At 40.0% G+C, this 27856-nt stretch overlaps 3 protein-coding genes across 5 annotated transcripts; 2 read left to right on the top strand and 1 right to left on the bottom strand.

Annotated features, from left to right (window-relative positions):
• The first annotated feature begins 1405 nt into the window (after nt 1–1405).
• On the top strand, nt 1406–4740 carry LOC148371109 (syncoilin-like). Its single transcript, XM_088327805.1, has 7 exons — nt 1406–1461; nt 1682–1803; nt 2221–3285; nt 3937–4148; nt 4218–4425; nt 4492–4616; nt 4678–4740. Exons 3-7 carry the CDS (start codon nt 2224–2226, stop codon nt 4724–4726), a joined length of 1656 nt encoding a protein of 551 aa, XP_088183931.1. The 5' UTR covers nt 1406–1461; nt 1682–1803; nt 2221–2223; the 3' UTR covers nt 4727–4740.
• Nucleotides 4741–6634: 1894 nt separating this feature from the next.
• Nucleotides 6635–20039, top strand: tert (telomerase reverse transcriptase). 3 transcript variants are annotated; one of them, XM_088329010.1, is made up of 16 exons: nt 6636–6945; nt 9151–10315; nt 11262–11451; nt 11521–11674; nt 11749–11916; nt 12343–12504; nt 12579–12680; nt 12743–12828; nt 12895–13011; nt 13166–13237; nt 14191–14379; nt 16868–16994; nt 17947–18008; nt 18305–18429; nt 18511–18636; nt 18710–20039. In XM_088329010.1, exons 1-16 carry the CDS (start codon nt 6730–6732, stop codon nt 18811–18813), a joined length of 3165 nt encoding a protein of 1054 aa, XP_088185136.1. In that variant the 5' UTR covers nt 6636–6729; the 3' UTR covers nt 18814–20039. The 3 variants fall into 3 exon arrangements, with proteins under 3 accessions (XP_088185135.1, XP_088185136.1, XP_088185137.1); XM_088329009.1 differs by having other exon boundaries at nt 6635–6945; nt 18305–18636; XM_088329011.1 differs by having other exon boundaries at nt 6899–7040; nt 18305–18636.
• Nucleotides 18555–26516, bottom strand: LOC148371107 (sodium-dependent neutral amino acid transporter B(0)AT3-like). Its single transcript, XM_088329013.1, has 12 exons — nt 26108–26516; nt 24050–24190; nt 23843–23980; nt 21270–21451; nt 21098–21208; nt 20914–21026; nt 20706–20834; nt 20431–20587; nt 20112–20316; nt 19877–20036; nt 19629–19791; nt 18555–19552 (listed from the first exon to the last, which is right to left on the bottom strand). The coding sequence occupies exons 1-12, from the start codon at nt 26241–26243 to the stop codon at nt 19355–19357; spliced, it is 1833 nt and encodes a 610-aa protein (XP_088185139.1). The 5' UTR covers nt 26244–26516; the 3' UTR covers nt 18555–19354.
• Nucleotides 26517–27856: the final 1340 nt, after the last annotated feature.

The following is a 27856-nucleotide window of genomic DNA, read 5'->3' as shown; positions in this document are numbered from 1 at the left end:
ACACCAGTCCAAAAATTCGACATCCCTGCGGCAGATGGAAAACTTTTCTTTGTGAAAATCCAGGGATACACCACCTCGTGTTAGCAAGTCCGCCTCCTCTCCGATTCCCCCCGGCTTTCGTGTCTCTGTTTAGCGGCGTTGAAGCCGGATTGCTCCGGGTAGCTCCGGGTGGCTACACGTTAGCGTACCGGAATGCTAAACGTGAGCCACGTTTCCGCAAAACACAGCAACTGCGCTCCCTGTGCGCTTCGATGTTTTCCACCAGCACTCGATGATCTTATTTGGTCGTGAGTTCGCATTTACCATGATTACGGATGGTACCGAAGACTTATAACGCCGCTAGCCGCTTCGCTAGCTCCGGCTTTTCTTCCACGATAGGCCCCTTCATCACGCCGGCACGAGAATTTTTCAGGGCAAGGAGTTGAAATTCCTTGAATACACGCATTTCTTGTGCGTTAAAACTCTTCTACTCTTCTTGTCGGCTGAAAAATAGTCTGTGTAACATAGTGTACTAATCTGTGAAGCCCTTAGAGACTTATTGTGATTAAGGGCTATACAAATAAAAATGACTTGACTTGACTTGACTAAAACCCATGTCCATAGGATAGAAGTAATCCATAGTGTAGTTGTCAAAACGGGAAGAAAAAACACCGAAGATAGGAGCAGACAATAAAACAATAGGGCAGCTGCTGGAAAAGGCAGCCGTGGCCAACTCATTTGACTTGATTGATTTGCCGTTTCATGATAGTCGGTGTATACCAGATGGTACCCATACAGATTTGCTCGTACGTCGTACACGTCTTAAAATGCATAATAAACGTACTTTGTACGGCAAAAACGTACAGGATGACAGGTATGCATGATTTCTAAAATGTACACCTCTCAATATGCTCCTGTGACGTGAGAGCACGGCTTGCGCTCTTGTTTTATTGTTAAGTTCAAAGGTTGAATTGAAATCTAAAACCTCTCTTAACAACAACCAACCTGCAAAAAAAGAGGGGAACAAGCTGGCTGCGCATGTAGGCGGAGAGTTATTTAAGGAGTGCTCAATAATGAGGCACGGTTGGAATCCTGAAGCCTGTGCCCCAATATCACCAGTCAACATACAGCAAAGCACATTCACATACACACAGACATGACTTTTACCCAGTCTATAAGGTTCTAGGACTAATATACTTGAATGTTGCCATTGAAGTCGCTGTTTTGGATCGATTAATCTGCCCTGCCTACCGCCACGGCTCTTCTTTCTCGCCGAGCCTCTTGTGTTTATTAATATACCCAAACAGATTTCAGGTAGTCATGGTCACACATAGCTGCACCGAGAGGGGTGGGTTGTATAGGGCTCATGGGGGAAGTCTTTTATACCCCCTCCCGTACTTGAAACCCTGTCATTCTGCTTCATCATTTGAACTCTAACTGAAATCATCCCCGAAAAGAGAACAGCTGAGTGTCCAATGAGAAGTAAGTTTTGCTAATTTTCATTAATTTGAACGTTGCTGTCTAAACATTACCCTAGCTCTTTGTGGGGACGTCAAGTGAGTAGCATAGGTTCTAAATGTGTAAAGATGCTTGTGTTTATAACGGGCCTCTAAAATGGGTCAGTGGCTGTCCTGCAACAAGACAGCTGAATGATACGTCTATTGAAAATACTGTAAAATCATTGTATGTGTCTTTTCACCAGGTTACAGCAATCAAATATAAGGATCACATGCTAATGCGCATGAGAATGCATGTTTGAAGCAGTGTCCAACCAACGCCAGGCTTTTTCAGCTGTCATCGGAAAATCCCCTTGCTGCAATACCCGTGAGCTTTGCTTTAAATACCCTGATGATAGACCAAGCAGACATATGGAATTGCTGTTGTTGGATTAGCACATGTGGAAAGCTGTATTGAATTGGAACTAAATAGATCAAATTAGTGATGGGTGGGCGACAAGTCAAGTGCTGTGTTAACACAAAACATTTTGAGATCAGTTTGTTCCCGGAATTAGCTCGCATCTAGAATTTATCGTTTCTTGAACGGATTTTCCACATAAGAAATAACTGAAAACCAAAAAAATCCATACCCGGCCTCCCAAAATCATCCAAGTTAACCCTAAATAGCTCTAAAACACATGTGAAACATTAATATTGTAGTTGAACATATAAATCCAATAATAAGATAATTTAGATGATATTGAGAAAATAAAATGTCAGTGCCATTTCTGTTTTCTTTCACCAGGGTATGGAACGAGAAGTTGGTTCGGCTCTTGCTATGGACAACGGTACAGATCTGTCACCCGATTTGAAGCCCGTTTTCATGCGAGAAGGAAATGGGGATCCCGACAGAAAACGTCCCACTCTGGGTTTTACAACGACATGCAAGGCTCAGTCATCTTTAATGGGGGATTACTTGCAGGAAATGGATGACTTGCTCAAGAGTTGCGAGGATATTACTGTGATCCCGTTCCAGATGGACTCTGAAAAGATTTCCACATGTTGCACCGTGGGCATGTGTATGAACCAGCAATTAGAAGAAGACGTGCCCATCACTTCTGCAGGTAACAATCTGTGCGACACCATGGTGGGGTACGAAAGTCAACTGATGGGGATGTTGGCCATGCTAGAGAGTTGTATGGACAAAACTGGCATAGACTTGGAAGCAAGTCAGGAGTATGCGCTTGAGGAAGAAGTCAAAGATCTACCACCAGAGAGTTTGAACATTGCTCTCCACGAGTGCAAAGCCTCTACGGAAAGTTTTTGTAGTCATTTTGAATTGAATAGCACGGAATCTGTGAAGCCGTCAATGACGATCAGTTCTACTTCTGAATTGGAAGATGTAAATCTCACAGAGTATCCATCCACAGTTAAGATGAATACGAGCTTTAGACTGGATGGATTTGAAACACTGAAGTCTCAGATGGAGGAGTGCATCAAGGAGCTGCAACACTTGGAGAGGAAAAGAAAGGACTTACTGGCAGAGGTGCTGGAGCTGAGACAAGAGGAAGCCAAAGAAGAAAAAGCAGCAAATGTCGACGTTTCCAGCAAAGTAAGCAACATGATGGTGATGCTCAGGAAGGAGGAGGAGGATCGGCGAATAGAGAAGCAGAAGGAGATGCAGCTCCTTGGGTCAAAACGGGCTGAAGAGGAGCGACGAGGATGGAAGGTGGAGATAGAGAAGCAAGAGTTGCGCCACCAGATGCATAAGATAAAGATGCAGCTGTTTATAAAGGCCAAGGAGAGTGCGCACTTTCAAGCGACCCTCAACAGGCAGCACCATGAAATGGAGCTTCACAAAAGAGAGGAGGTAGGATTTGGACACTGCAAAAAAAGAATTCCCCATGAGCACACATTTGAGTTCATTTTAGGTATTCTCTTATTTTAGGATATTAAATCTATTTCTCAAATGAAGTAAGAATTACTATCCTCAAATATACCAGTCTCCTATATTACTATTATTAGAAAGAAAAAGGGGGGAGGGGTGTCACGGTGACTGTATGGTTAGCATGTCGGCCTCTCAGTTTAAATGTAGAGGGTTCAATTCCAAGTGTGGAGGTTGCATGTTCACCCCGTGTCTGCGCACTCTGGTTTACTCACACATTTTAAAAACATGAATGGAAGGTTGGTTGGTGACTCCAAATTGTCCCTAAGAATGAATGTGTGAGTGAATGTTTTTCTTTCTCTGTGTGATCAATCGATCAACTGGAAACCAGGCCAGGGCACACGCACTGCCCAGAGTCAGCTGGGATGGGCTTCAACACCCCAATGACTTTAGTGTGGACAAGCAGTTCAGCAAATGGATGGAACCATAGAAAAAAATGCTTGCTGTAGAAAATACATAAGTTGTCCATATGCATTTATGTTGTCCATATGCATTTATATCAGGTTCATTTTAACACCCTGAGAATACCCTATGGTTCTTGTCCTTTGTACCCAAAACCTTCATTGCATCCTCCAGGAGAAACTCCAGACATTGTTCCTTCAAATGATTGAGGAACGCTCGCAGCTCAGGTCGGCCCACCAGAAACATCTCCAGGACATTCAAGCAAGACTTTGTGTTCTCAGATCAGGCCACACCAGCAACGCAACACAGAAAGAGCTATCCAAAAAAGACTCCTGCGAAGACATTCAACAATATTTGCAGGAGAGCCTGAAAACCCTTCAGGACAGGTGCTTGATTTCACTCAGCCATGAGCACTTTGTGCTTATTTGCAAAACCTTTGACCTCAACTATTTCAGGTATGAACCCATGCTACTGGCCCTTCAGAAAAGGAAGGAGACTACAACAGGGGCTTCGCTTAAAACTAAAGAGCATGCCAGTGAGCTCAAGGCCCAACTTGGACCCCTGCGGGAGGAGATGCAAAAGCAGGTCTTACAGAGGGCTCGCTTACAGGAGAAACTCAAACTTGTTCAAATACAAAGAAAAGAGGAATCCGAGCACTACGAGGTAATGTGGGATGCTGAGGAATATATGAAACACACCGCGCTGCAAACATCTTTTTACCATTTTTAGGAGAGTATCTGTTTACTGGAGCAGAGGACCAAAGAGCTGAACATGGAGTTGATTATGCAGAAAATGAAAAACAAAGAGACAGAGGAGAGGCGAGACTGTCTTTACGAACAAGTCCAGATTTATAGGTGGGATGGATGATGCTGATTGATTTCGAGTTTGGTCTTTTACTTTGACGTTTGTTAACAGGTCAGCCCCTGGGGACCAGCAGGCGTCTGAAAACCAACAGGAAACATGATGTGCTGCCCCAGATGAGTCTTTTGATGAGCAGAAACATATAGAATGCACTTTACAGATGTTTTTTTAAATGCTTACAAAGCTGGTTTGTAGGAATACAGTTTTATATGAAAACGCACAGTTTCGATGAATCTTTTGACTACTGAATAAAAATGTTGAAGTTTCCCAACATCATCACTTCAGCACGTTGGTCCCGTATTCTTGAAGGTTTTCTCTATTTCCCCTGTTGTCATAACGTCCTCTTAAATCCTGCAAACACTTGATGTCAGGAGCGTGTGGAAAATTTGGTGAGCTACGTCATTGGCTCATCCCTCACCGTTTTCAGCTCTACTCCAAGTTGTCTAGGTCACGTTTTTCGCAACATGTGACCGTTCTACAACAGAGTCAAATAGCGATTGACAAGGACGAGCACATATTTACTACCGCACTGAAGTAAAAGACTGTGGATTGCGTGCATAAAATATGGTGTAAGCCCTATGTTTCTAGATGACACCATCAAGGCACTTTTCACATCCCCATATTGAACAATAATGGAGAGCACGGGTCTCCAACCTTTTTCAAGCTGAGAGCTACTTTTTGTTACCAATTAGCACAAACGACACCAAGTTATTATTATCCATTTCGAAAAGTAAAACTTATATTATTACTATGTTGTTACTATGTTTTCAGCAGGTTAATTATTGGACGTAAAGTTAAGTAGACTCAGTATGCTGTGTCAGTGTGGCACTCAAGTTACACAGTAGGAGACAAGAAGAGGCTGCAGGAGGTGACAGATACTGTATAAAAGATCATTGACAACCCACGGCCTTCCTTATACAGTACTGTATAAAACTTGATGCCTGAACAGAGCATAAGGCATCATAACGGACATTACTTTCCCCGGTTTATATCTGTTTAAACTTTGTCATATAATGTAATCTGTATTTGCACTGTAAATAACCAATAATCTATAAATAACCATTTGGCCCCATGCTGTTTTCCTCCCAAAAGGTCAAACGTGCCCCAATTGCTGGAGCCTTGCTTCCCCTTGGGAGAAAACACCATACTATTTGAGAATCCCTGGTTTAAGCCAGGAGTTGGCAACCCTAAATGTTAAAAGAGCCATATTGGACAAAACAACCCAAACAAACAAACATAAATGTTGGAGCCGCAAAAACTTAAAAGCTTTATATGGCCTTACAACGAAGAATTACATACTGTAAATATGAACTGTATGCATCAATGGTTGGATCCCTCAACCATTAGGGTAGTGGAGGCACCATTTCCTGTGGTGTGTCATGGTCAAGTACAGCCTGGTAGCACCCATCCCTCTCCAGGCCATCAAATGTTTCCACCCGGTCTTGAACCTTTCGTAAAATGTTAAGAATGTTTGTGTCAAACCAACCTCCAACTAGCGTGTTTTTCCTGTGGTATCTTTTTAGCGTGGTGTTTGTTGACTACGGTAGTCATGCACTGTATGCATACACGTAACCCTCGTTACATGTCATGAGTTAAAGTTATGTTGGCAATAAATCTGAGTTTCAGTGTTGGTAGCTTTAGATTGGCCTATGGTAGGACACATGCTTAGACTGACTCCAGTAAACCGCCCTCTGTTTGGATACAATCCCGTTTTTTATTCGTTCGGCAGAAACCTGGGATTTTCAAGAAAATGCATGGGGCGAGTTAAAAAACAAAGTTCTACTGTGGCCGCCATGTTGGAAGGGGCGATGGTTCCCTCTAAACTAATGCCTTTACGATGTTATAACGTTCTTTTACAATCTTTTTTAGCGACCTAGTAAGATTTTCCACGTCCAAATTTGTGTTGTTAAAACAAACAAACATTCTCAGTTTTATTTCCGAGCACATTTATAAACTGCCTACACGCTTGCCCCTACTAGCTTATAGGGTGGGAGCATTTAACACCAAAGGGGGCGTGTCTACGTATATCCACGAGGCTGCCGTTGAGGGTTTAAATTTAAAGATGGCTGTTTAGTGGTAACCTTATTACATGAGAAGTAAGCAACAATGTCTTCACCTGACTTAAGACAAGTTCTCCACCTGCTGCGTTCTCTCTATTGCCACACACACACGCTAGAGGACTTTACGGAAGATATTGTGTATCGAGAGGGTCAAAAACCGGTTCTTGTAGAAGATTCGGACTGTGACCTTTTCAAATCCTTCGTCGGAAGCGTTTTCGTTAGCTACGACGCGGAGCTTCAGCAAGTTCCGAGCAGCCACCAGGTAAAAAGTCGATGAAATGCTCAAGTAACTTGGTGGCCATTAACCACTCGGGTCGTATGGGCACTCTGAACAGATAACCTCAAGTAGGCGACAATGTGAGTGAAACTGATAAACTAGCCCAAACTATGTAATATTTGACCACTAGATGGCACTGTGTTAACTGGTACAGACAGCTGGCCAAAGGCACAAGGCAAAAATACTACTAAAATACTTCTTTGGAAATATGTACATCAATTACACTTCTATTGAAATGCTAAAAAAATATAGATACATAATACTATAATATAAAAACAGCTACTACAAAATACAAGAGAGATAGTACAAATTACAAAAAATAATATAGTAATACTACAAAAATACTGTTATCATTAAACTACTGCAATACTACGAAAATACTACACATGTACAACAACAAAAAAATCCACTTTCGAAATACAACAAAGGTACGACAGAAATACTAAAAAAAATACTGATATGCAAATACTAAATAACAATTATTTCAGATATCTAAAAAAAACGGTACAAAAATAAAACTACAAAAAAACTACAGAGCTTCAATAGAAATCTGACTTCAGAAATTCTAAAAAAAAACAAAAAAAACCTACAGCAGTACTTCCAAACTAAATAATAAATATAGTGCTTCAAACAGGGACATACTACACTATTTTTTTGTTGTTGTTGTTTTTTACTGGATGAAAGTTTTTTTTGAACCACTAGATGGCACTAAATATTACATACTGTCCCTTTGAGACTTTTTATAAGCAAATAAATAACCTCGACAAGTTTCTCAAATCGGATTAATGAAGGTGCAAAAAGAATTAACTGCACACCCGGTCATCAACTTTGAAATAACTAACAACTTTCGAAACTTAAACCAGGGGTCTCAAGCCCTCGCCTTAATGTAAAAGTTTAGAGGGGCTGTGTTTTTTTATAGAACCTCCCAGTGGTAAAATAAATATTTGAGCTTTTAGGTCACTTTGTAGTTTGTGTTCTTCCTTGTGCTTTGTAGTGCTTTTTTTGTTGCACTATACAATACAGAAACATTTAGTGGTCAGAAAATACACACTGTCCTCTTCACGTGACTGCAGACGACGCAAATTATGGATTATTTTATTGATTTTCATATGAATTTTCAATGTTTTTAGACCCCATTTTGGGTCACATTTTTTGCTAAAAGTGCTATAGTGCAACATTTTGTATTATAGGTTTTCCGGTGGAAAACTTGATTCGGTCCAAAACGTCAGACTTGAGCTTCAATAGCCCCCAAGTAAACTGAGGTTGAGACCCCACTATGAAAATCTTAAAACTACATTTTTTTTAAATTTTTTTCTCCCATAACTCCCTACTATTTTTTTCCTTTTCATATACAAAGAATCTGCTCATGATGTCCTACAGTGATATATTTAATAACTTATTGTGTTAGGTGAAGCTGTTTAACATTGCAATTCAAAATTACAATAAAACGGTGACCACAAATGATAAGAAAAATGTAGTGTCAATTCAGGTATTGTTATATTTCAAGCAAAAAATGCATGAAACCGGTGCTGGAAATTCATTTGAACACATTCAATGCCATAAAGTATAGATACGTTTTTTCTTGTTATTTAAAAAAACTACTCTAAATGTTTTGAAACTGATCATCAGTAAGTATCAAGCCCCTGGGAAGGATTTTAGTATGATAAATCACCGCAAGATGGCAGGAATGGCTCTGATCAGACATTCGTCCACACAACGAAGAGCCCCCCTGTAAACAGTATTGAGAGTGTACGCCGGCCCCCGAGTGTAATCGTGTAAGCACGTCACTGGGCACTTTGGGCACTGAACAGTTCTTGCAAAGTTTATGCATAAGTTCAGTGTTCAAGTGAGTATTTTCAAGAAACTTAGAAATGTTTAACTGTTGGTTATTAAATAATTGTAAAAGCTGGAAACATCCTTTTTTTCCGAATGAATGATTAGGGTTCAAAATTTCTTCTGGTCTGTCCTACTCTTATGCCTATGTAGCTAAAGAACTAAATAATCAGATCGTTAAAATGGCAAAAATTGCCTCGCACCTGCACTTTCTGTTTGAGAAAACCATCTGACAATGGATGATTTAATCTAAATTTTCAATGGACAGTGTTCCTCTTATGAAAAAAGTGCGCTTTGGCTCAAAAATAGGTGGAAAAAACCTTACACCAAATGACCCGCACATTCCTCTTTCCACAGGTCTGCTCATTTCCCGAACTACTGGCCTTTATTCTCAACAGCATGAAAAGGAAGAAAAAGCGCAACGTCTTGGCACTCGGCTACAAACTGCAATGCACGGATCACGAGGACCGCAACGCCGACCACCTGAAATTCCAGGGTGAGTTGACCCAAAGCGCCGCCTACATCCATGGAAGCGATCTGTGGAAGAAAGTGGCCCTGCGTCTCGGCACCGACATCACACGCCACTTGCTGGAGAGCTGCTCCATGTTTGTCGCCGTCCAGCCTTCGTGCGCTTTCCAAGTGTGCGGCGCTCCCTTGTATGACAGGGTCTCCATGACGGCCACCCCCACCGGCTTTGGCCTCCAAACCCTACCCAGAATCCGTGGCGACTCTAAATCTTCAAAGAGGAGACATTTTCCAGCCTCTCGTTTGAAAAGGAAGAGGGAAATCAGCGAGGAGGGTATGCTGCGTTTGGCAAAGAGGAGACGTCTCGAAAAAGGTCAGGACGTCAAAGAGAGTATTGAAGGAGGACACTCGATATCCTCCAAGCCTGTGGAGATCTCTAAACAAACATCTGAAAGAAACATCGAAGGAGAACCAAGCTGGAGATCGGGTGTCTTCCCCCCTTCGCCTCCCTCGCAGTGTTTCATACGCACCTCTTCTTTGCTGTACAGAGGACGAGGCATGAGCACCTTTCTCCTCAACAGGAAGAAAAAGACTTTGGCGGGTCAAAGGACATTACAAGGTCAGGATGTGATGAGGCTGATTTTTTTCGAGGGGCTCCCGCACCTGAACAGACCCGAGACGAAACGGAAGAAACTGCCCCCTCGCTCTTTTAACGCCGTCCATCTTTTTCAGCAGCTCTTGCGCCGACACAGGAGGTACGCCTACGGAAAAACGCTTGGGAGGCTTTGCCCACTGGCACGGGACTACTCCACCCAAGAAGAAATGAGTTTACTTTTAACCCAACACTGCCATCCTCATCGAGTTTACTTGTTTGTGAGAGAGTGCCTTTGCGGCATTGTCCCGGAGGAGCTTTGGGGCTGTGCGGAAAACCGCTGTCGCTTTTTGGCACGGGTGAGAAGCTTTTTTGGCAGCAACAAGTTTGACAAGCTTTCTGTCGCCGAACTGATGTGGAAAATGAAGGTGAATGACTGCGACTGGTTAAAGAGGAGTAAGAAAGGTAAGATCGAAGGAGGAAAAAAAAAATGCACAAAAAAATATAAGTACTCTTAACACTAAATCATTCAATGTCAGGCGTTTCTCTCAAATCCAAGCCAATTTTTTCATTTTGACAAGGCCTACCAAAAGCTTGAACCCTCATTTTTTATTTTTTTATTTAGAATTAAAAGTATGTTTCTTGCTTCTACCATTTTGTAATCAACAGGTGAACATTGCTAAGTTTCTTGAAAATACTTGTTTCCATAAAACCTTGAGGAAGAATGGCTTTTTGTGAAAGAATGCATCAGGGCAGAACTATTTGCAATTGTGATACCTTTAATATCTAAACAATGCTTTCCATAAACACAAGGGCACTTTGCTTGCAATATATATATATATATATATATATATATATATATTTTGCAAAAACACTGAACGATGCAAGTACTTTCCAGCGCCCGATGTTTCAGGTGATGCGAACACAAGATTTCGGTCCCCATGGCAATGCACAAAACATCATCCCTTTTTGCCTGGGCTATGATGAGAAACATTGTTATCTTTATTGAAAGAAAAAAGATCTAAGCGTTAACAGGCTGTACTTGTGCATAAATTTGCTACTCTGACCACACTACTTCACGATGCCTGTACTTGCCATATAGGGTTGCCTCCACATTTCCATCACTGGATCCAGAAAGGACCTCTCTGAAGCGGTGGCTTCCTTAATGTGTGGGCAAAGATTTGGCCAAAGCTACTCCTTTCATCAAATGCTGATTTATCATAATGAAATCATTCCCAGAGGCTTGATATTTAATACTTACTGTTCAGCAGTCCAAGTCTTTTGAATTGTTTTTTAAGATAAAAAAAACAAAAAACATAGTTTTACCTTTTGGCACACACTTTGGCATTGTTAATTTTTCTTTTTTGTTGTTTTGGTGTTTTTGTATGAATGAATTGATTGTTGTAAGCAGGGCGGGTACCACCCAGCGAGTTGGCGTACCGGACCCGGATGCTCAGTCAGCTGCTCGCTTGGCTCCTCGATGGATATGTGGTCGGCCTAGTGCGTGCCTGCTTCTATGTGACGGAGAGCGTGGGTCAAAAAAATGCCTTGAGGTTCTACAGACAGGAATTGTGGACCCGATTGCAAGAGCTGGCCTTTAGGTGCATGCACACTTCATAAAATGCGCATGTGAAGTACTTAAAAGCTCAAAACACTTTTTACTGTTTTAGATCACACGTTTCCAAGGGCCAGATGGAGGAATTGACTGCGCTTCAGGTGGCTTCCCTGCCTAAAACCACCGTCATCCATCGCCTGCGATTCATCCCCAAGATGGAAAATATGAGACCTATCACACGAGTTTTGGGAACAGACAACAAAACAAGAGTATGCTTTTTATGATATATTTTTTACATTTCCTACGTAAAAGAATTACAGAAGTCTTGAACGTGCATTTGTAGACTTTCCATAGGAAGGTACGCGATTTGAGGGATGTTTTGCGGGCTTGTGTGAACGCCTCTCCGTCCCTACTGGGATCCACAGTGTGGGGGATGACTGAGATCCACAAGATACTATCCACTTTTGTGCCAGGCCAAAAGGAGAAGCAGAAGCCACTCTACTTTGTAAAGGTTGTACATTATAACATTTAGGCCAGAATACATATTATGGTTTTAGTGGCACATTATAGGGTGTTTTGTTTCAAGTTTGGCTATAAATTTGATATCTAGAGGACTCGTACAAGTGTTTGAAATCCTTCAACACTGTTCTCTGGTGTCTTTGATTTGCCATTACATAACTTACTTCATCATGACTAACTGCGGCTGGCATTAGTTTGTACGACATTGTATATATATATATATATATATATATATATATATATACACAATATATTCACGACTTACACAAGATCTAGTTTAGAAGTTTTATTTATTATTATTTGGATTTTTTTGGGCATGAGTTTTTTGGATTGAAAATTGGTCAAAGAAAGCGGAAAAACACTGCTTTATTCTATTGATCTCTCGATTACCTTGTCCTTAAAGTGTTTTTCACTGAAGGTGGACGTCAGCGGAGCATACGACAGTCTGCCTCATGACAAACTTCTCCATGTGATCAGTGAAGTCTTGTCTCCTGTTGAAGAAGAGCCTTTCACCATACGCGGCTATGCCAAGATATGGGCCGATTCTTTCGAGGGCTTAAAGAAATCCTTCTTTAGGCGGGTAAAACCAAAACTAAACATCGTGGCATTAAAATATTATAACTGGTCCTTTATTTGTTTTCTATCCTTTTATAGGCTGACCTTTTGGAGGATGAGCTGGGCTCTCCCAACATAAAAAGCTTTGCCATGGCGTTGCAAAAAGGCGGCATAGTTCACCACTCCATCCTGGTGGAGCAGGTAACTAAAGCATCTGATGATTCTCGTTTCCTATTTTTGTTCTAATTTGACTTTTGTTGAAGCACTTCTCCTCAGATAATTATGGCAAAAAGGTGCTTGAGTTTTTCAACCAAATGCTGAGTAGCAGTGTGGTACAGTTTGGGAAGAAGTAAGTATTGGATTTTAGTCATAGCATGTGGTTGCGTATCCTAAATGTGGATTTGGAACTTTTCAGAATGTTTCGTCAGCTTCGTGGAATTCCTCAGGGATCTGCCGCCTCGAGTTTGCTCTGCTGTCTCTGCTATGGTCACATGGAGAAGGTTCTGTTCAAAGGCATGGCTAAAAGTAAAGGGTACTGAGAATGTCTTTTTATTTGAATATTGCGATACATAAAAAATATATGCCTTCCTCCTGGGTTCGCCTTCTTCGGATGTATTAGCACTATTTCAGCAAAAGAGGGCAGTGTTTTAAATCTGGTTGTTAATGTACCGCTCTGTTTTCTACAGACGATTGATGAGACTGGTGGATGACTTCCTTCTGATTACACCTGACCAACAGGAGGCCCACAACTTTCTTCTGTAAGGCTTCTTAAAATTCAGTTATTTCTAATTCGGGTCTTGCATTGTATAGTTTGCATGGTATCCAAATGTGTAACCCAGGGGTGTTAAATTTATTTTAGGTCAGAGGCCACATGGTTTAAAAAAAAAACTAATGAGGGCCAGACTAGTAAATTGAATGCATAAAAAGTGTGCTGTAGCTGTAGGGCTGGGGAGATCTGTTAGACTAAATCACGATTATAATACAGGGGTGTAAGATTCCACTATGAAAAGATTATTAAGGTTTTATTTCCTTCACTAAAATTTAAACTCATGTAGTGGTTATCAACTGTGCATTTGTAAAAAAATTAACTTAATTTCCACTACAATTTATTTAACTCAGTGAAACATGTGCAAACTGAAAAGAGACAAAATTAGAGCAACAACCCTAAGTGTAAATGACTCAAATGATTGTATTTATGATTTAAAAGTGATTTCCTGATTTTCATTAGATTTTCTATAAAAATGTCTATCTGAATTCAGGAAGTTTGCTGTTAGATTTCATATCTGTTATCGACAGCTTTTAAAACTTCTTTAACCTTCTGCAAAGACATCCAGGTGTTATTTTTCATTTTGTGTTTTCTAATTCAGGTGCTGACTGATAATCACTGGGGATAAAAAGTACAACAATCAATTCATTCATACAATAGTAGAAAATATTTCTGTTAAGCGTGAGTGCAATTGTATTGCTTTAAAGAGTGCGTCTTTGACTTTAGGTAAAATAACATCGGGATGGCGGTTTCCTCAAATGTTCTCTGGTTGATTAATGGTTGTCAGCAAATACAGCAGCAGTGGGTGGTTTACTTTGTGAGTGGCGTCTGGCTTTGGCGACATCCAGTGAACTTATTTAAAACTGCATTTCATTGTTTGACACGATGCGGCTCATGTTTCAACAAATAAGATTGCATCCACAATGTTCGTTTACCACTTCTTAGGGTCTTGCTTGCTGGCGTACCAGATTATGGCGTGGTTGTCAATCCACAGAAGGTGGTAGTCAACTTTGCACTGCCGGAAAACATAAGCTCCTGCATCAGTATTCGCACACTCCCTCTCCATTCCCTCTTCCCGTGGTGCGGTCTGTTGCTGGATACATCCTCGCTCGACGTCTATAAAGATTACTCAAGGTGAAATCGCTTGTCTGTTGTAAATAATATACTTTTTGGGTATTTTGTTCCCGATTTTTCATTGTATGTTTGCAAGTGTTTTATTGCCTCTTTACAAGTTAAAGCAGAACCTCCTTACCTATAAACCCTCATGTGGAACAACTCTCAAGTTGTGCATGAATTGACTGTTAAGTCACTGCTTGATCTCTAAGGTCATACCGGTGTTTCTCGGTATGCCGTGGACCACTAGTGTGCCATGGGACTTTGGCTTGTGTGTTTTTATCCAAATGTATCCATTGATGACAACAGATTGATAACTATTCACCAAAAGAGTACTATTTTTCCCAGTACCTGTGTTTTTGTCCAATGATTAATACAGTAACTTTTAAGGTGGGGTGCGTCGTTTGAAGTGTCCTTAAAAAGTTGAAAGTTAAATATTTTTTCTCGACTAAGTATGTGTTAACAATGCCCAACAGAGTTCAAATAGTACGTATACCTATCTGCTTTTATCTTACCTTTGTCAGACCTGTTCGGAGCGGAACACATTAGATTTGAGAAAAGGGGGTTTGATGCAGATTCTTTTTACATTTGTATTTGTCAGTGGAGCATAAAAAAATGTAAAAGTTAGAAGTAAAATCTAAACCGTGACCCAACCCGAAAAAAGATGGGGAAGAAAAGTTTATTCGAGCACGTCTAAGAAATGTATGTACTGGTACGCAAATCACGAACAGGCTGCCAAAGGCTGCAGTCATCATTCAAAACCAGGGGATGGCGGCAGAAAGTAATAAACTTTTCATATCCCGCATCCCACCCTCTGCAGCTCACTACTAAATTTGTACCTTGAAAGGAGTCAAATAGAAAAGTTCGCAAAATCTGGTCCCATCTATCTATCTATCTGTCTGTCTGTCTATCTGTCTGTCTGTCTGTCTGTCTGTCTGTCCAAATCTGCGTTCAGGCTCCAAGTCTCTGCACCATATAACACAGTCGGCACAATCACTCTCATACAGTCCCCTCTTAACATCCATACTCATACTCTTGTTGCTCATCACTCTCCTCAGAGCACCCAAAACCTTGCTTCCTTGATTCACTCTGTGCAATACCTCACACTCCATTCCACCAACTGCAGCCACATCACAACCCAAGTACCTAAAGCTTTTAACTTCTTCCAGCACCTGTCCATGCAACCTGATTTCTAACGTCATGCCCACTCCATCACGTTAACACTTCATCACCTTACTCTTCCCAACATTGACACATAACTTACGCCTATCACATACTCTTCCAAACTCCGTTACCAACCTTCTCAATGTTTCCTCAGAATCAGCCACAAGCGCTGTGTCATCTGGACCCATACTAAAACCAAATTATTAGTGTCGGTTTAGGAGAAGATATAAATGCTCATGCAAAAGCGCTGCATTGCTTTTTTTTTAATCATGGGCAGGGTTGGGTAGGGTTACTTTAACTGGATTACTTTCAATTACTTTTGGGTTACTCCAATACCAAATATGCTAATAAAAGACAAAAGAACCTAAATATGAATACAATTATGACTCACAACACGTGGTAAGCTTTCTCTCCTGACTTTGATCTCTTTGATCTCTGGCAAAACTAACATAAAATGTGACAGAAACAAAATGAAAATAAATCCAAACAGCTTGCCAACATCATTTTTGCCGTTCCATGTATTCCGTTACTCCCCAAGCCTGCACAAAATGTAGTAATTTTATTCATATTTAGTTTCTTTTGTCTTTTATTAGCATATTTGGTATTGGAGAAATCCAAAAGTAATTGAAAGTAATCCAGTTAAAGTAACCCTACCCAACCCTGTTCATGGGGATGTAATGAATGAGAAATTAGAAAAATGGTTTTGAAAGTCATTGAAAGGTGCTTAAATTTGGCCATTGAAAAGGTGCACGAACCCTGTTTTTTGTGTTTGTTGTGTATTCTCATGTACACGGTAAAAAGTCACATTAGAAAAACGTAACCCAAAAACCAATTTGAAAGTAAAATCATCGTTGTATAAAGGAAATATGTTAAACTCGGTATTAACGGTATTCATTTTAATTTATTTAATAATTGTATCGATTTGAAAGAACAGTGTGTATTATTTAGCATATATTTATGTGAATATTACGCAAAAATGCACAAACTTTCATACAAACAAGCATTTTTTTCATATTCGCAGCTTGAGAAATGTGCATTCATTTGACATGACATCAACCCCACCTAGAGTAAGCTGACATATTTGTCCGCCATCTTACTGCTACGGGTACACAAAAACCTTGTGAAACCACCATTGGTCTCCCTTTAATATTATGCTGTCTTGACAAGTATAACGTTAAAAATTTATGCCTCATTAACTTTTACCATGGGTGCCGTACCTTGAGATTTTTAAAATAAAAAACATGTCCTTTAGAGTTATAAAGTGCCTTAAATGTCAAACTATTGTTCTTTATAGTAGCAAAAATATGAACTGAAGTCCATTTGCCTTCTTTTTGTTGTGTCACAGCTACTCGGGCCTTTCTCTGCGCCACAGCCTCACTTTGGGCTCTTTCCAGACAGCCGGGGAGCAAATGAGGAGGAAAATGATATCAATCCTCAGACTCAAGTGCCACACCTTGTTCTCGGACCTGAAGGTCATGTTTAATAATCTTTGCTGTTTCCCTGTTGCAGAGGACATTACAGTGCCTAGAGAAAGTTTTAAATATAAATATGGCAAGATGTCAAAGTTCTTGGGGGGCCAATACATTTGCAACGCACTTTAAATACAATTCTTTTGTATTTTGTCAATGGAACATTATGATGACTGGTATGAGTGATAGGGGACACGATGCATGATGCACTTTTATCAAAGCTAGAGAAGCAGATTATTGTCCTGGGAAATTGCTAAGAAAATGAAGCATAAAGTTAGGAGCCTGTTTGTTCTTCCTTCTCGGTTATATTGTCCAAATGCCACATTTGAAATTGTCTGTGTAGAATTAGTTTTGTCCTCTTTATTACCATAAATGTTATTTTTCTGAGTCAAACATAAAAGACATGTTAAAATGCTCCAGTGAAGGGATTCTGTACAAAACATTTGCAATACATGATATCTTTATTCAAACAAACAAAAAAAAAAAACGTGAAAATTTAACATAGATTTTTATAATGCAAAACTATAAGCCATGTTTATGTTTCATCATAAATTGAGTAAAGTTCTTTTTAGATTAAATCGGGATGGATGAGTACCAATAGCAGTATCAGGCTGGTACTAGATTTCATGCTGTTGTAGCTGTTAGCAGTTTTGGATGCATTCTTGTGGCTACTTAAACAGTGTCTAGTTAAGCAGCCGTGATAATGTCTACTTATTTTATCACGGCTACTTTTGAATCCCTTAATTTAGATATATCAAAAGGGGAAAGTTATAAACAGTGGCAAATTTTACTTTAAAAAAAAAAATTGTCATTATTTTTAGGGACCATTTCATCAATCAAAAGTACTAGTTTAGTTTATGTTATCGGCCTGAAATAGTAGTACCTAATAAATATATATGTTTTTTTTTTTTAGGTTTGGCATTATTCAAACATTTTTTTTTCCTTTTTTTTGCAGACCAATTCTGTTGCAGCAGTCTACAAAAACCTCTACGAGTTGGTGCTACTCCAAGCATTCAGGTCACGACTTAGCATTGACCCTACTGTCGAATAGAATCCAAAGAGTTTTTTAAAAATTCCTACATTTTTATGATTTTTTTTTTGTTTCGCTCATATAGCTTCTGATTAGTAGTTTAAAATGTGCTGTACACAAAGATATCATCATCCTTATGAAAAGACAAAGGTAAACAGTGACCAGGAGCCATTTCCCGTCTGAGCTCTCCATTTAATAAAGCGCTGGTTAATCACTACCTACATTGTGAGAAGTGAAATGACATTGTGCAAATGTTATGATATTTATTGTGTACTATTTTTAGATTCCATGTGTGCGCGCAGAGTTTACCCTTTGGCCAAACAGTCGCAAAGAACCCTGTCAACTTTCTGCGGATGGTACGGGACATGGCTCGGTACACTGTCCAGCTCATCAGGCGTAGCAACACAGGTTTTGCGCTTGCATTATTCAAAAAAATAGTGTCTGCCATACAAAGGTACTCATTAAATTCCCCTGCTTTGACTTTTTTAGGCTGCAAGGCTGTGAGAGGAATCATTCCAGACAAGGCAGTGGAGTTAGTTTTCTGCATTTCATTTCTTCTTGTGTTGTCACGGCACCGCCACTTATACAAATGCATGATAACCCGTCTGCGGAAACGTAGGTGCCCTTCTTGAAAAAGTGTTACCTTATTATATTTTATCAAGAGAAAAACAATGTGTGGTTCTTTCAGGGAAGCGCCGTCTGGAGTGCATTCTTGGAGATTTGCAATTGGTCAGGGTGAGACAGGCAGCCCACCCTAGGACTCCCAAGGACTTCTTGACCATCCAAACTTAAGTAGCATAAAGTCACCTTGATGGAATGAAAATACAACAAAACAAGGAGTCTACATGTTTGAAACCTGTCGACACGTGTTGATATAACGAGTAAGGTCATATGGTCCACGCTTTATAAGAGATGACACACTTTTAAAAGCGACGGGCTGCTTTCATTCTATGCCTGTAATCATTCTACCAGAGATAACATGATTGTAGTAATTATAAAACCTCCAACTGTTGGAGAATAATTTACTACCTATTTCTAAACATTGTACTCATGTGTGTAAACTCATGCAAGTGTATAATTTCTGAGGTTAGTATACCCTTTTTACTGACTTAATATCAAATTAACATATTAAAGAAAGAACCTTTGGTCAGGATTCCAAAATGTCTTCGCACTCACCTACACGACATGAGATACAACCAAACGGTACTCATATTTAAAACAATGCATTGTTTGATTTTTAGGTCTCTACAAAGGCATTTGCACACAGGCAACTCATTTTCTGGAATATAAAAATTGTTCATGATAACCGCTTCACAGGTCCTTTCCCTCAAAGTTACTGCGCATCAATTTCAAAAGCGTCATTGCCGTAAGGGTTTTGTCCCCTCCGCGCAGATGACCTCATTTTGACCTTTTGGATTCCTTTGTAGCAGGCTACCAACGGGATCGAAACCACAGGTAGTGAACAGAGGAGGACAATGACTGCAAAGACAAAGTCTGGGTAGGGCTTCACTTCTGTCTTGGGAAACAGTTCCTAAAAGATCAAATTGTAGACAATCAGGCCATGCATTTGTAAAACAAATTTCCACCTAAAATGTTCGTTAACTTACATAACCAGGATTCCATGCAGGGTATGTTGGATGTTTCTGTGCTTGGAGAACCACATATGCAATCAACACTACCATTAGCATCAAAGGACTGATGATGGTCCAACAAAATCTCCAATAAAGATTTGGCGTCTTGCCAGTCATGAAACGGATATCTTCACTAAAGCTGAGGATACACACACACACAAACGGCCACAAATGATTATCAACCCTTGAGGCTTTGTTGTATAAAGTAGGACAAGAATATATACTTTTTCATTCCATAGATATAAACAACTCCGACAATCTCAAAAAATGCAATAATGAGGAGGGGGACTGAGCCCACGTAGCTGTTGAAGACCTCGACCCAGTAGTTTCCAGAACCCATGGTGAAAATGAGAGAGATCAAAAACGACATCAAGCAGAATCCCCCTGCGGCAACCACAAATGCTGAAAATCATAAGCTGGAAACAAAATAAATTAAAGCACAAATTGATTTTTGGGTACCTGAAATAATTTCTTGTGGTATCCATTTGGGTAGCAGATTGAGATCAGAGAAGGGTCTTAGGACGCCCTCTGCATTACCAAACATGGAAGAAAGGCCCAAGCTGAAGAGCATGAGGAAAAACAAGACCGCCCATAACTGCGAGCCCGGCATCTCGAGCACCGCTTCAGTGAACACAATAAAAGCCAAGCCTGTTCCAGAAGCACTCTGTAATCAAAAAGACATGTTGCACATTTTTGCCTGGTACAATGAGTGCAATGAAATCACACAGGAGTGAGGTGCAAGGCCAAGCTTGACTGGAATTGGACTGAATGATGTCACCTGGTCAAGGAACGTTTTCAGGTCGCAGGGTCTCAGTTTAAGGCTGGAGAGCTCATCTGGATCGCTCTCATTCAGGTATTGGATCCAATGATCGTAGTTGTCCTTTGTTATATTCTGGTCCGAAAACTCATAGTGGTTGGTCAAAACTAAAATATTCCTGCAAATAAACATTTTTAGTTCTCACGTGTCCGAAAACCCCAAATAAGTGTCCATTAGCAGCAAAAGATCTTTCAGAACAGTTCAGTCCTAATCAAGGTCATAACGTGTGTACGTACTCTTTTAGACAGGTATTAAAACCGGTGTTCGCTTTAAAACCCAGAATGGCAAAAATGGATATGGCAGCGTAAAGGGACGTAGCACTGTTTATTAATCCCACGATGACCGCATCCTTCTCACAGTTGTTTCTAATACACACAGATGTATGAACACATATCAAAAAGAGCACTTTAAAAATACTATTAACAATAGAAATGTAATCCTCACTTTTCGTTGGCATAGCTGGAGATTGCAATAAGACCCCCAAAGGCCACTGAGAGGGAGAAGAAGATCTGAGTTGAAGCGTCCAACCACACCTGCGGGTTCTTCAGTATCTCCCACTGAAAACCAACACAGTTCCTGACTCTGGAGCTAGAATACTTAAGGATTGGCTCAAAAGAAAGGAACTCACATCAGGGGTGAATAGATACACAAGTCCATCTGTTGCTCCGGGTAAAGTTAGGGCGCGGACCAGAAAAATAGTGAGTACGATGTATGGCAAGGTGGTTGTCACATACACTGCCTAGAATGCAAAATGCTGGTTAAAAGAGAGCGTACTTGGTGTCTGCAGTCCAATCACTGACCTTTCCCATGGACTGGATTCCTTTGATGATACAGATGTACATGGTCAACCAGGCGCATGCCAGGCAGACGACCAACCACCATTGCAGAGAACCACTGGTCTCAATATCAGTGGTTATGTTCAAAGTCTGACGGTACCAGAAGAAATTGACGGGGGTGCTCTTCACACATTCTTCATTCAACCCTGCGTGGATAACATATAAAGTAAGAAAACACACCAGATGCATAGCTTTGTTTCTTGATCCAATCTGTTTTTTGTACTAAAACATACGGCCTTAGACAAGTATTAAAACCCGTGTTAGCTTTGAAACCTAGGATGGCTAAACTGGATGATTTAATCCAGCTCGCCCTAAATTTCCGAGTATATCGAAAACCAAAATAAAGTCTCCAGGTCATTTTTATAAATATGTTTTGATTTTTAAAATAAATGCAAACCAAATGTTCCCTCTGGCTGCTAGAGATAAGTATAGGATAGACTCTGCTTTAGAGGGCCCAGTTTAGTAGTCTGATCTGATGTACAGTAGTTTTATTGTTTGACAATAAATGTGTCATGATTAGAAAAGTCCCTATGTCTTCCATTATTATAAAACGTAGGTTAGGCTTGTTAAGTAGGCCTTATGATCAAGCACAAAACAAAACAAACAATGCAGTAAGCTTAAGATTTTAAGTTGACTTCCCTATACTGATACAGTCTGCCTGAAAACAAATTCTGGATCTTGCCCAAGAGCCAAACATCCCTGTACTCAGTCTTTCGCTCAGTGCAGAAAAATATGACGATATACTTATCATTAGCAGTATTTTGTGCCATTTTTACAACATTTTGAAAATGAGCCTTAACACAAGTAACTGAGGGCGAGAGATACATTTTAAGTAGTATATCTGTATTCATGTGGGACATAGATATGGGGATATGACGCTAGCATTATGATAATTCATAAATTTAATCAAATGACAGTGAAATAAAATGTGCCGAAGAATAAGCTTTTGTCTGTAGAGCGGGTTTGACGGTTTTGTTTAATTTTGTCTTGAAATATTTGGTGTGGCTCTCCCCTAAACTTTTCCTAAAACATATTTTTGCTTTTATGGCTATTTTGGTCAAAAAGGTTCCCAATCCCCCACACCCACACACTGGTGCTAAAAAGCACAAGGAAGAGTACAAACTATGCCAACTCAAACTAACCATAACACTATTTTACTTCTCTCTTTTTTTGTTTTACCAACCTTTTTCAGGTTTTGGGTACCCGTAGAAGCAAGGTGGCGGAAAATAATTTCTGCTCCCTTTGGGTAGGGCTCATGTTGTGTAATATAAATGCAAATTTACCAACCCACAAGTATTTTAAAAACTATTCTTTTATGATAGGTCATGTGTTTTGCTTGTTATTCAATGCAGTATATATATTTTTTTTTTAAATCAGGGATTTTTTTAACCACTACGGGGTGCTAAGTAATACACACTGTCCCTTTAAAGGCCAAATTCCTTTTTTGTGCGGCATAATGCCTAGAAGAAGCATCAGCATATTTTTTTCCAAAACTGGGCTCCATTATTTTTAAAAAACCTGCAGACCTCTGAGCTTTACAGTTTATATTCCGATATTTTTAAAGGGACAATGTGTAGTATTTGACCACTATATGTCGCTGTATTTTGTAATATAACCGAAAATGAGTGCTACAAGCACAAGGAAGAACAAAACCTGTGGAGACTCAAAGTGACCAAACCGGATAATTTTTTCTGCCCGGCCTTTTATGAGGTTTTTGATATTTGAAGGTACTCTTAGCAGCAAGATGTCAGACAATCGTGTCAGCTTCCTCTACATGAGCCTCATATAATGTTAATTCAATACAAATTTCATGACCTTGGAGTATTTAAAAAAATGTTCATATGATAGTTTATGTATTTTTGCTTGTTATTCAAATAAATAGTTTTAAGAATTAGGAGGCGCTAGATATATGTAATATTTCGTTAATGTGGCAAAGATGTGGACCGGCGGCTGGTTCAAGCCCGCCAAGGGATTTAATGTGGCCCGCGGGCTGGATCAAGCCCGCCAAGGGTTTTCATCCGGCCCGCCCGACAACGCTGAAGCACTAAAGGATGACTTTCAGTTTTTAATGTGTCCACTTGATGTCGCCAAAGCCAGGCGCCACTCCTAAAGCAACTGTTGCTGTATTTCATTTTCCTTTTTTTACTCTCTCGCTCTCACTCTCTTTTTTTCTTTCAACTCTATTTTTTCTTTGTTATTCCACCTTTTCTCCCTCTTTCTCATCTATCTTTCTCCCGCTGTCTTTCCCTCTCCTCTCTTTCTCCTTCCCTCTTTCTCTATCTTTCTTTCTCTTTCCCTCTCTTTTCCTCTCTCGATCTCTCTCTCTCTCTCTCTCTCATATCGACAAGTACGGTCCTTGTAAGAATGTTTTTTCTTTCGCCGTGTGACCCCTGAGTTAAAACGAGATTCACATTCCTTCTTTAACGTCTTCCCAACTGAGTAATTTATCCATTAGTGTCTGGATTTGAAAACTACAGCGACTCCTGTTTGACCGAAGCAGAAAGTGCAATGTGATTGAAGGAAAAAAAATTAGTTGCCTGTGCGGTTAACGTTGAGTGGACACTGGCTCCACGGCAGGGGGTTCTGGAAGGAGTTGAAAAAGTACCAAAAAACCCAGGCCAGTATGGTGTTGTAGAAATTGCACACCAGGAACGATACAACCATAGAGCCGATACCTGTGTGGAGAAATCGACACCAGTTCAATTGTCGCGCATGCAAGAGCAAAATCGTTTCAAACTACCTACCAACCCCCCCCAGAAGGGGCGAGATGTTCTTCCACACTCCGATGCTCCCTTTGCGCAGCCTTTGCCCGATGGCCATCTCCAGGTAGAGTAGGGGGAGTCCTTCAAATGCTAACGCTATCAAGTATGGGATCAGGAACGCCCCTGAGGATGTCAACATTTGTCCTTGAGATGTTTAATCTTGATGAATATCACCATTTCTTCATTCATCAAGTCAAGTCAAATCACATTTATTTGTATAACACTTAAAGCACACGCTCAAGGGGGCTGGACTAGTAGTTTAAAGAAAAACAAAGAAAGAGGGGGAGAAAGAGAAATAAAGTGGGAGACGGGGGAAAGAAATAGAAAAAGAGTGAGAGAGAGAGAAATCGACAAAGACGATAGAGAAAGTAAGAGCGAGAAAGAGAGGAAAGAGAGAGAGAAAAAATGATTAGCAGCAAGATGGTAGGCAATCATGTACGCTTCCTCGGTGTGAGCCTCTTGTTTTGTTTAAAGAAATACAAGTTTTTTTGACCAGCGAATATTTTACAATGCATGTTTAAATGATAGGTCATGTACTTTTGCTTATTATTAAAATCAATCAGTATTTTTTGATCAAGCTGCTAAATACTACACACTGTCCCTTTAGTACAATATTCCCTGATCTAATCCTACATGAAGCAAAGGAAAACTAAAATAACATTTGACTGAGGACAAATAAAAAAGGGGGAGCACATATGAGGTACTTGCAAAAGTATTAGCCCAACAAGATCGTTTTGACATATTGCCATTGTTCAGCCTTCAGAACCTATGGATCCATCTTCATCCATATTCCCATCAAGCTTTACAATATTGCCAATTCCTTCAGAAGAGAAGCAACCCCTGAGCATGAAGCTGCCACCACCACATTTGACAGTGGGGATGTTGTTTTCAGGCTGATGTGGAGTGTTACTCTTATGCTCAATTTAAAAGTTCAATTTTAGTCTCATGTGATGAGAGCAACTTGTTCCACTTGTGATTTGTGTCTCCAAAGTGTCTTCTTGGAAAAGCCAAACGGGCGTTTTTATATGGTATTCTTTCAGAAAGGGTTTTCTTCTTGCGTCTGATTCATAATGGGCAGATATGACTAATATATGCGTTATGCACAGATTTTCCCACCTCAGCTATGTATGCCTGCAGGTCATCCACTGTAATCATGGGCATTTTGGTTGCTTCTCTCATTAGTTTTCTCCTTGTTTGGGCTCAAAGTTTAAAAGAATGGCGAGGTCTTGGTAGGTTTGTAGCGGTTTTATGCTCTCTACGTCTTGATATTATTGCTTGTACAGTGCTCTTGGGAAATTTTGTATCTCATTCATGTATTGAGCTTTTCCATATATATAATCTTGGACTCCCTGATGTGTCCTTTGGACTTCATTATGCTGTCTGTTTTCCAGTGTCTGCTTTAACAGACCCCTGAGGCCATCATAGAGCAGTTGCATTTAATTTGAGACGTAATACACTTTGTCATTGTTGGTCATTAAGGTCGACTTTGGATCAATCAGAAGTCAAGGAACTTCTTGGGTCATTTGGATTATCTGAGAGAGAAGGGGGAATGTTTTTGGAACACCTACTTTTCAGTTTTTTCATTTTAAATATAAAAAATGTTGAAATAATTTGGTTCCACTTCCTGATTGTGTCTCACATGTTGTTGATTATTAGAAAATCTTTCATTTTTTTTAGCTTTTAAGTCTGAAGATTAAAATGTGCCAACATGACAAAAAACTCTTTGACGGCCAATAGTTTACTAGGTAGTGTAATCCGCTTTCTAGGATGACCAGGCTGCAATGGATGTTTCAAGGGCATCATCAACAAATATAAGTCATAAATCATCAACTAAAATGGCTCATATGTTTAAGTCAGTCATATCTCTTAGCAACACCTTCCGTGTGAGAAAATTCCTTGGTTAATGAAGCAGGTGACCCTGCTGAACTTAAGTGTGGTTCAATGTTTGCTCAGCTTGACCTTCATGAGGAACTATGAGGAAGTAAATCAATACACGAATGCACAAATCACAAGATCTCGGAAGCGGAATACGAAACTCACCGCCTCCGTAAATCTGGCACAGGTATGGGAACCGCCAAACGTTTCCGATCCCCACCGCAAAACCGATGGAGGTCAGCATATATTCTATCTTGTTGTTCCAGGTGGCTCCTCCATCTACGTCTCCCGTTTTGTCCATCTTGCACTGGCCAGACGTTGTGGCCTGATTCCAGATTTCTTGCAAAAATTCCCAATTGTAACATGCGTTAAAATATCAAATCTGGACTATTTGAGCGCGCCTACTAACGCTCACCTGAGCAGGTCGGTCTTTCACAAGTGGGACTTTCATTTTATCAGCTGTCTGCCTCTTTAGGGGGGCTGTCCTTCAGTGTCGTTATCAGCAGCTTCCACTGAGGCTGCAGGTTTGTATGACACTCCAGCAACTCATTTTTGAATTCAACCGTATTTTCCGGACTATAGTGCCTAGCAAAAGTTGATGGACGGAAAATTCTGGATGCTCACTTCCCTAAGTTTAGCTTTTATTTCTTTCTCCTCCTTTATTTTATTTTTTCCTTTTCCTCTTTTTTCTTTGTTTTATTTTTATTTTTTCATATTTTAATTTTTTTCCCTCTTTCCTCTCTATCATTCCTTTTTTCACTTTTTAAATTTTCTTTCTTTGGAGAGAGCTGCCTTCTGTTTTTACTTTTTTTATATTTCCCCCCTTTCCTTTATTTCTCCTTTCCTTTCGTGTCCTATTTTCCTTTTTTAATTCTTTTTTTTCTCCTTTTCCCTTTATTGTATATCCTTTTTTCTTTTACTTTTTGTCATTTTCTTTTTTCGCAAAGGGATAGTCAAAAAAGGGTGTAAAAATAATGCAAGAACTGTACCTTTAAAATCATGGTTGTTAACAGCACCCGGTATCAATAGCCGCCCATCCCTTCCACTTATTTAAAATGGCAGCATTGTAAATCACGCATTAATGGGTAACCAGCATGCTGCCATGTCATGTTACTCTGACCTCGAAAGATGCAAAATGAACATAAATCCTTGTGGGAAGTACAGCAAGTCCAGAATTTCAATTTGACATGCACATTGAAAAAGTAGTGAATTCCGAAGATTTAATGCTATGCTACAGCAGCAACTTTATACCCACAATATGTACGAAACTTTTCAGAATGGAATGCATCAAAAGCAGGCCGCCCTTTAGGGCCATCAGCTATTTCCATTGTTTCTTATCAGTGGAAAGTTCATGCACAAGGCAATTTGTTCTCAATTTTGGAGCAGACGTTGTTACTTTCGGCTACATTTGCAAGGGTAACGTCTGCTTTCTGCACATGCGTGCAAATTGCTATCTACTTTTTCCCCCCTCTGCTTTGCAGATAAAGCTTTGACTCAGTGATGTTAAAGCACAATGTGGTTTTGTATTACGCATTTCTAACTTGAATCATTAGGAAATAAAGGGAAGAGCTTATGCCAAGTCTTACTTTTGGCAGCTTTAGAATAGGGGTCGAGAACCTTTTTGACAAAGACCCATAAAAGCAAAATATTCACCTTTTTTAGGGAGGAGAGAGCCATACCATATATTTGAAGACAAAATCCAACAGAAGCGCCAAACCCGCACCTCAGACAAAAGATAATTCTTCAGGACATTTTATTTCACTGTGTGGCGTTAGATTGGATTATTTGATACAATCTATGACATAATATCCCAGAGCCTGTGTCTCATATCAATATAAATTATCCACTTTAAATTAGTCTCCCTCCCAGTTGAGAGTCTTGAGGCTCATTTTGACTGTCTTTTTCAGCCTACAT

This window comes from Urocampus carinirostris, chromosome 2, assembly GCF_059441175.1.
Source record: "Urocampus carinirostris isolate Australia breed hairy pipefish chromosome 2, RoL_Ucar_1.0, whole genome shotgun sequence".
Lineage (NCBI taxonomy): Eukaryota > Metazoa > Chordata > Actinopteri > Syngnathiformes > Syngnathidae > Urocampus > Urocampus carinirostris.
This window is presented reverse-complemented; position numbering and strand designations above follow the sequence as displayed.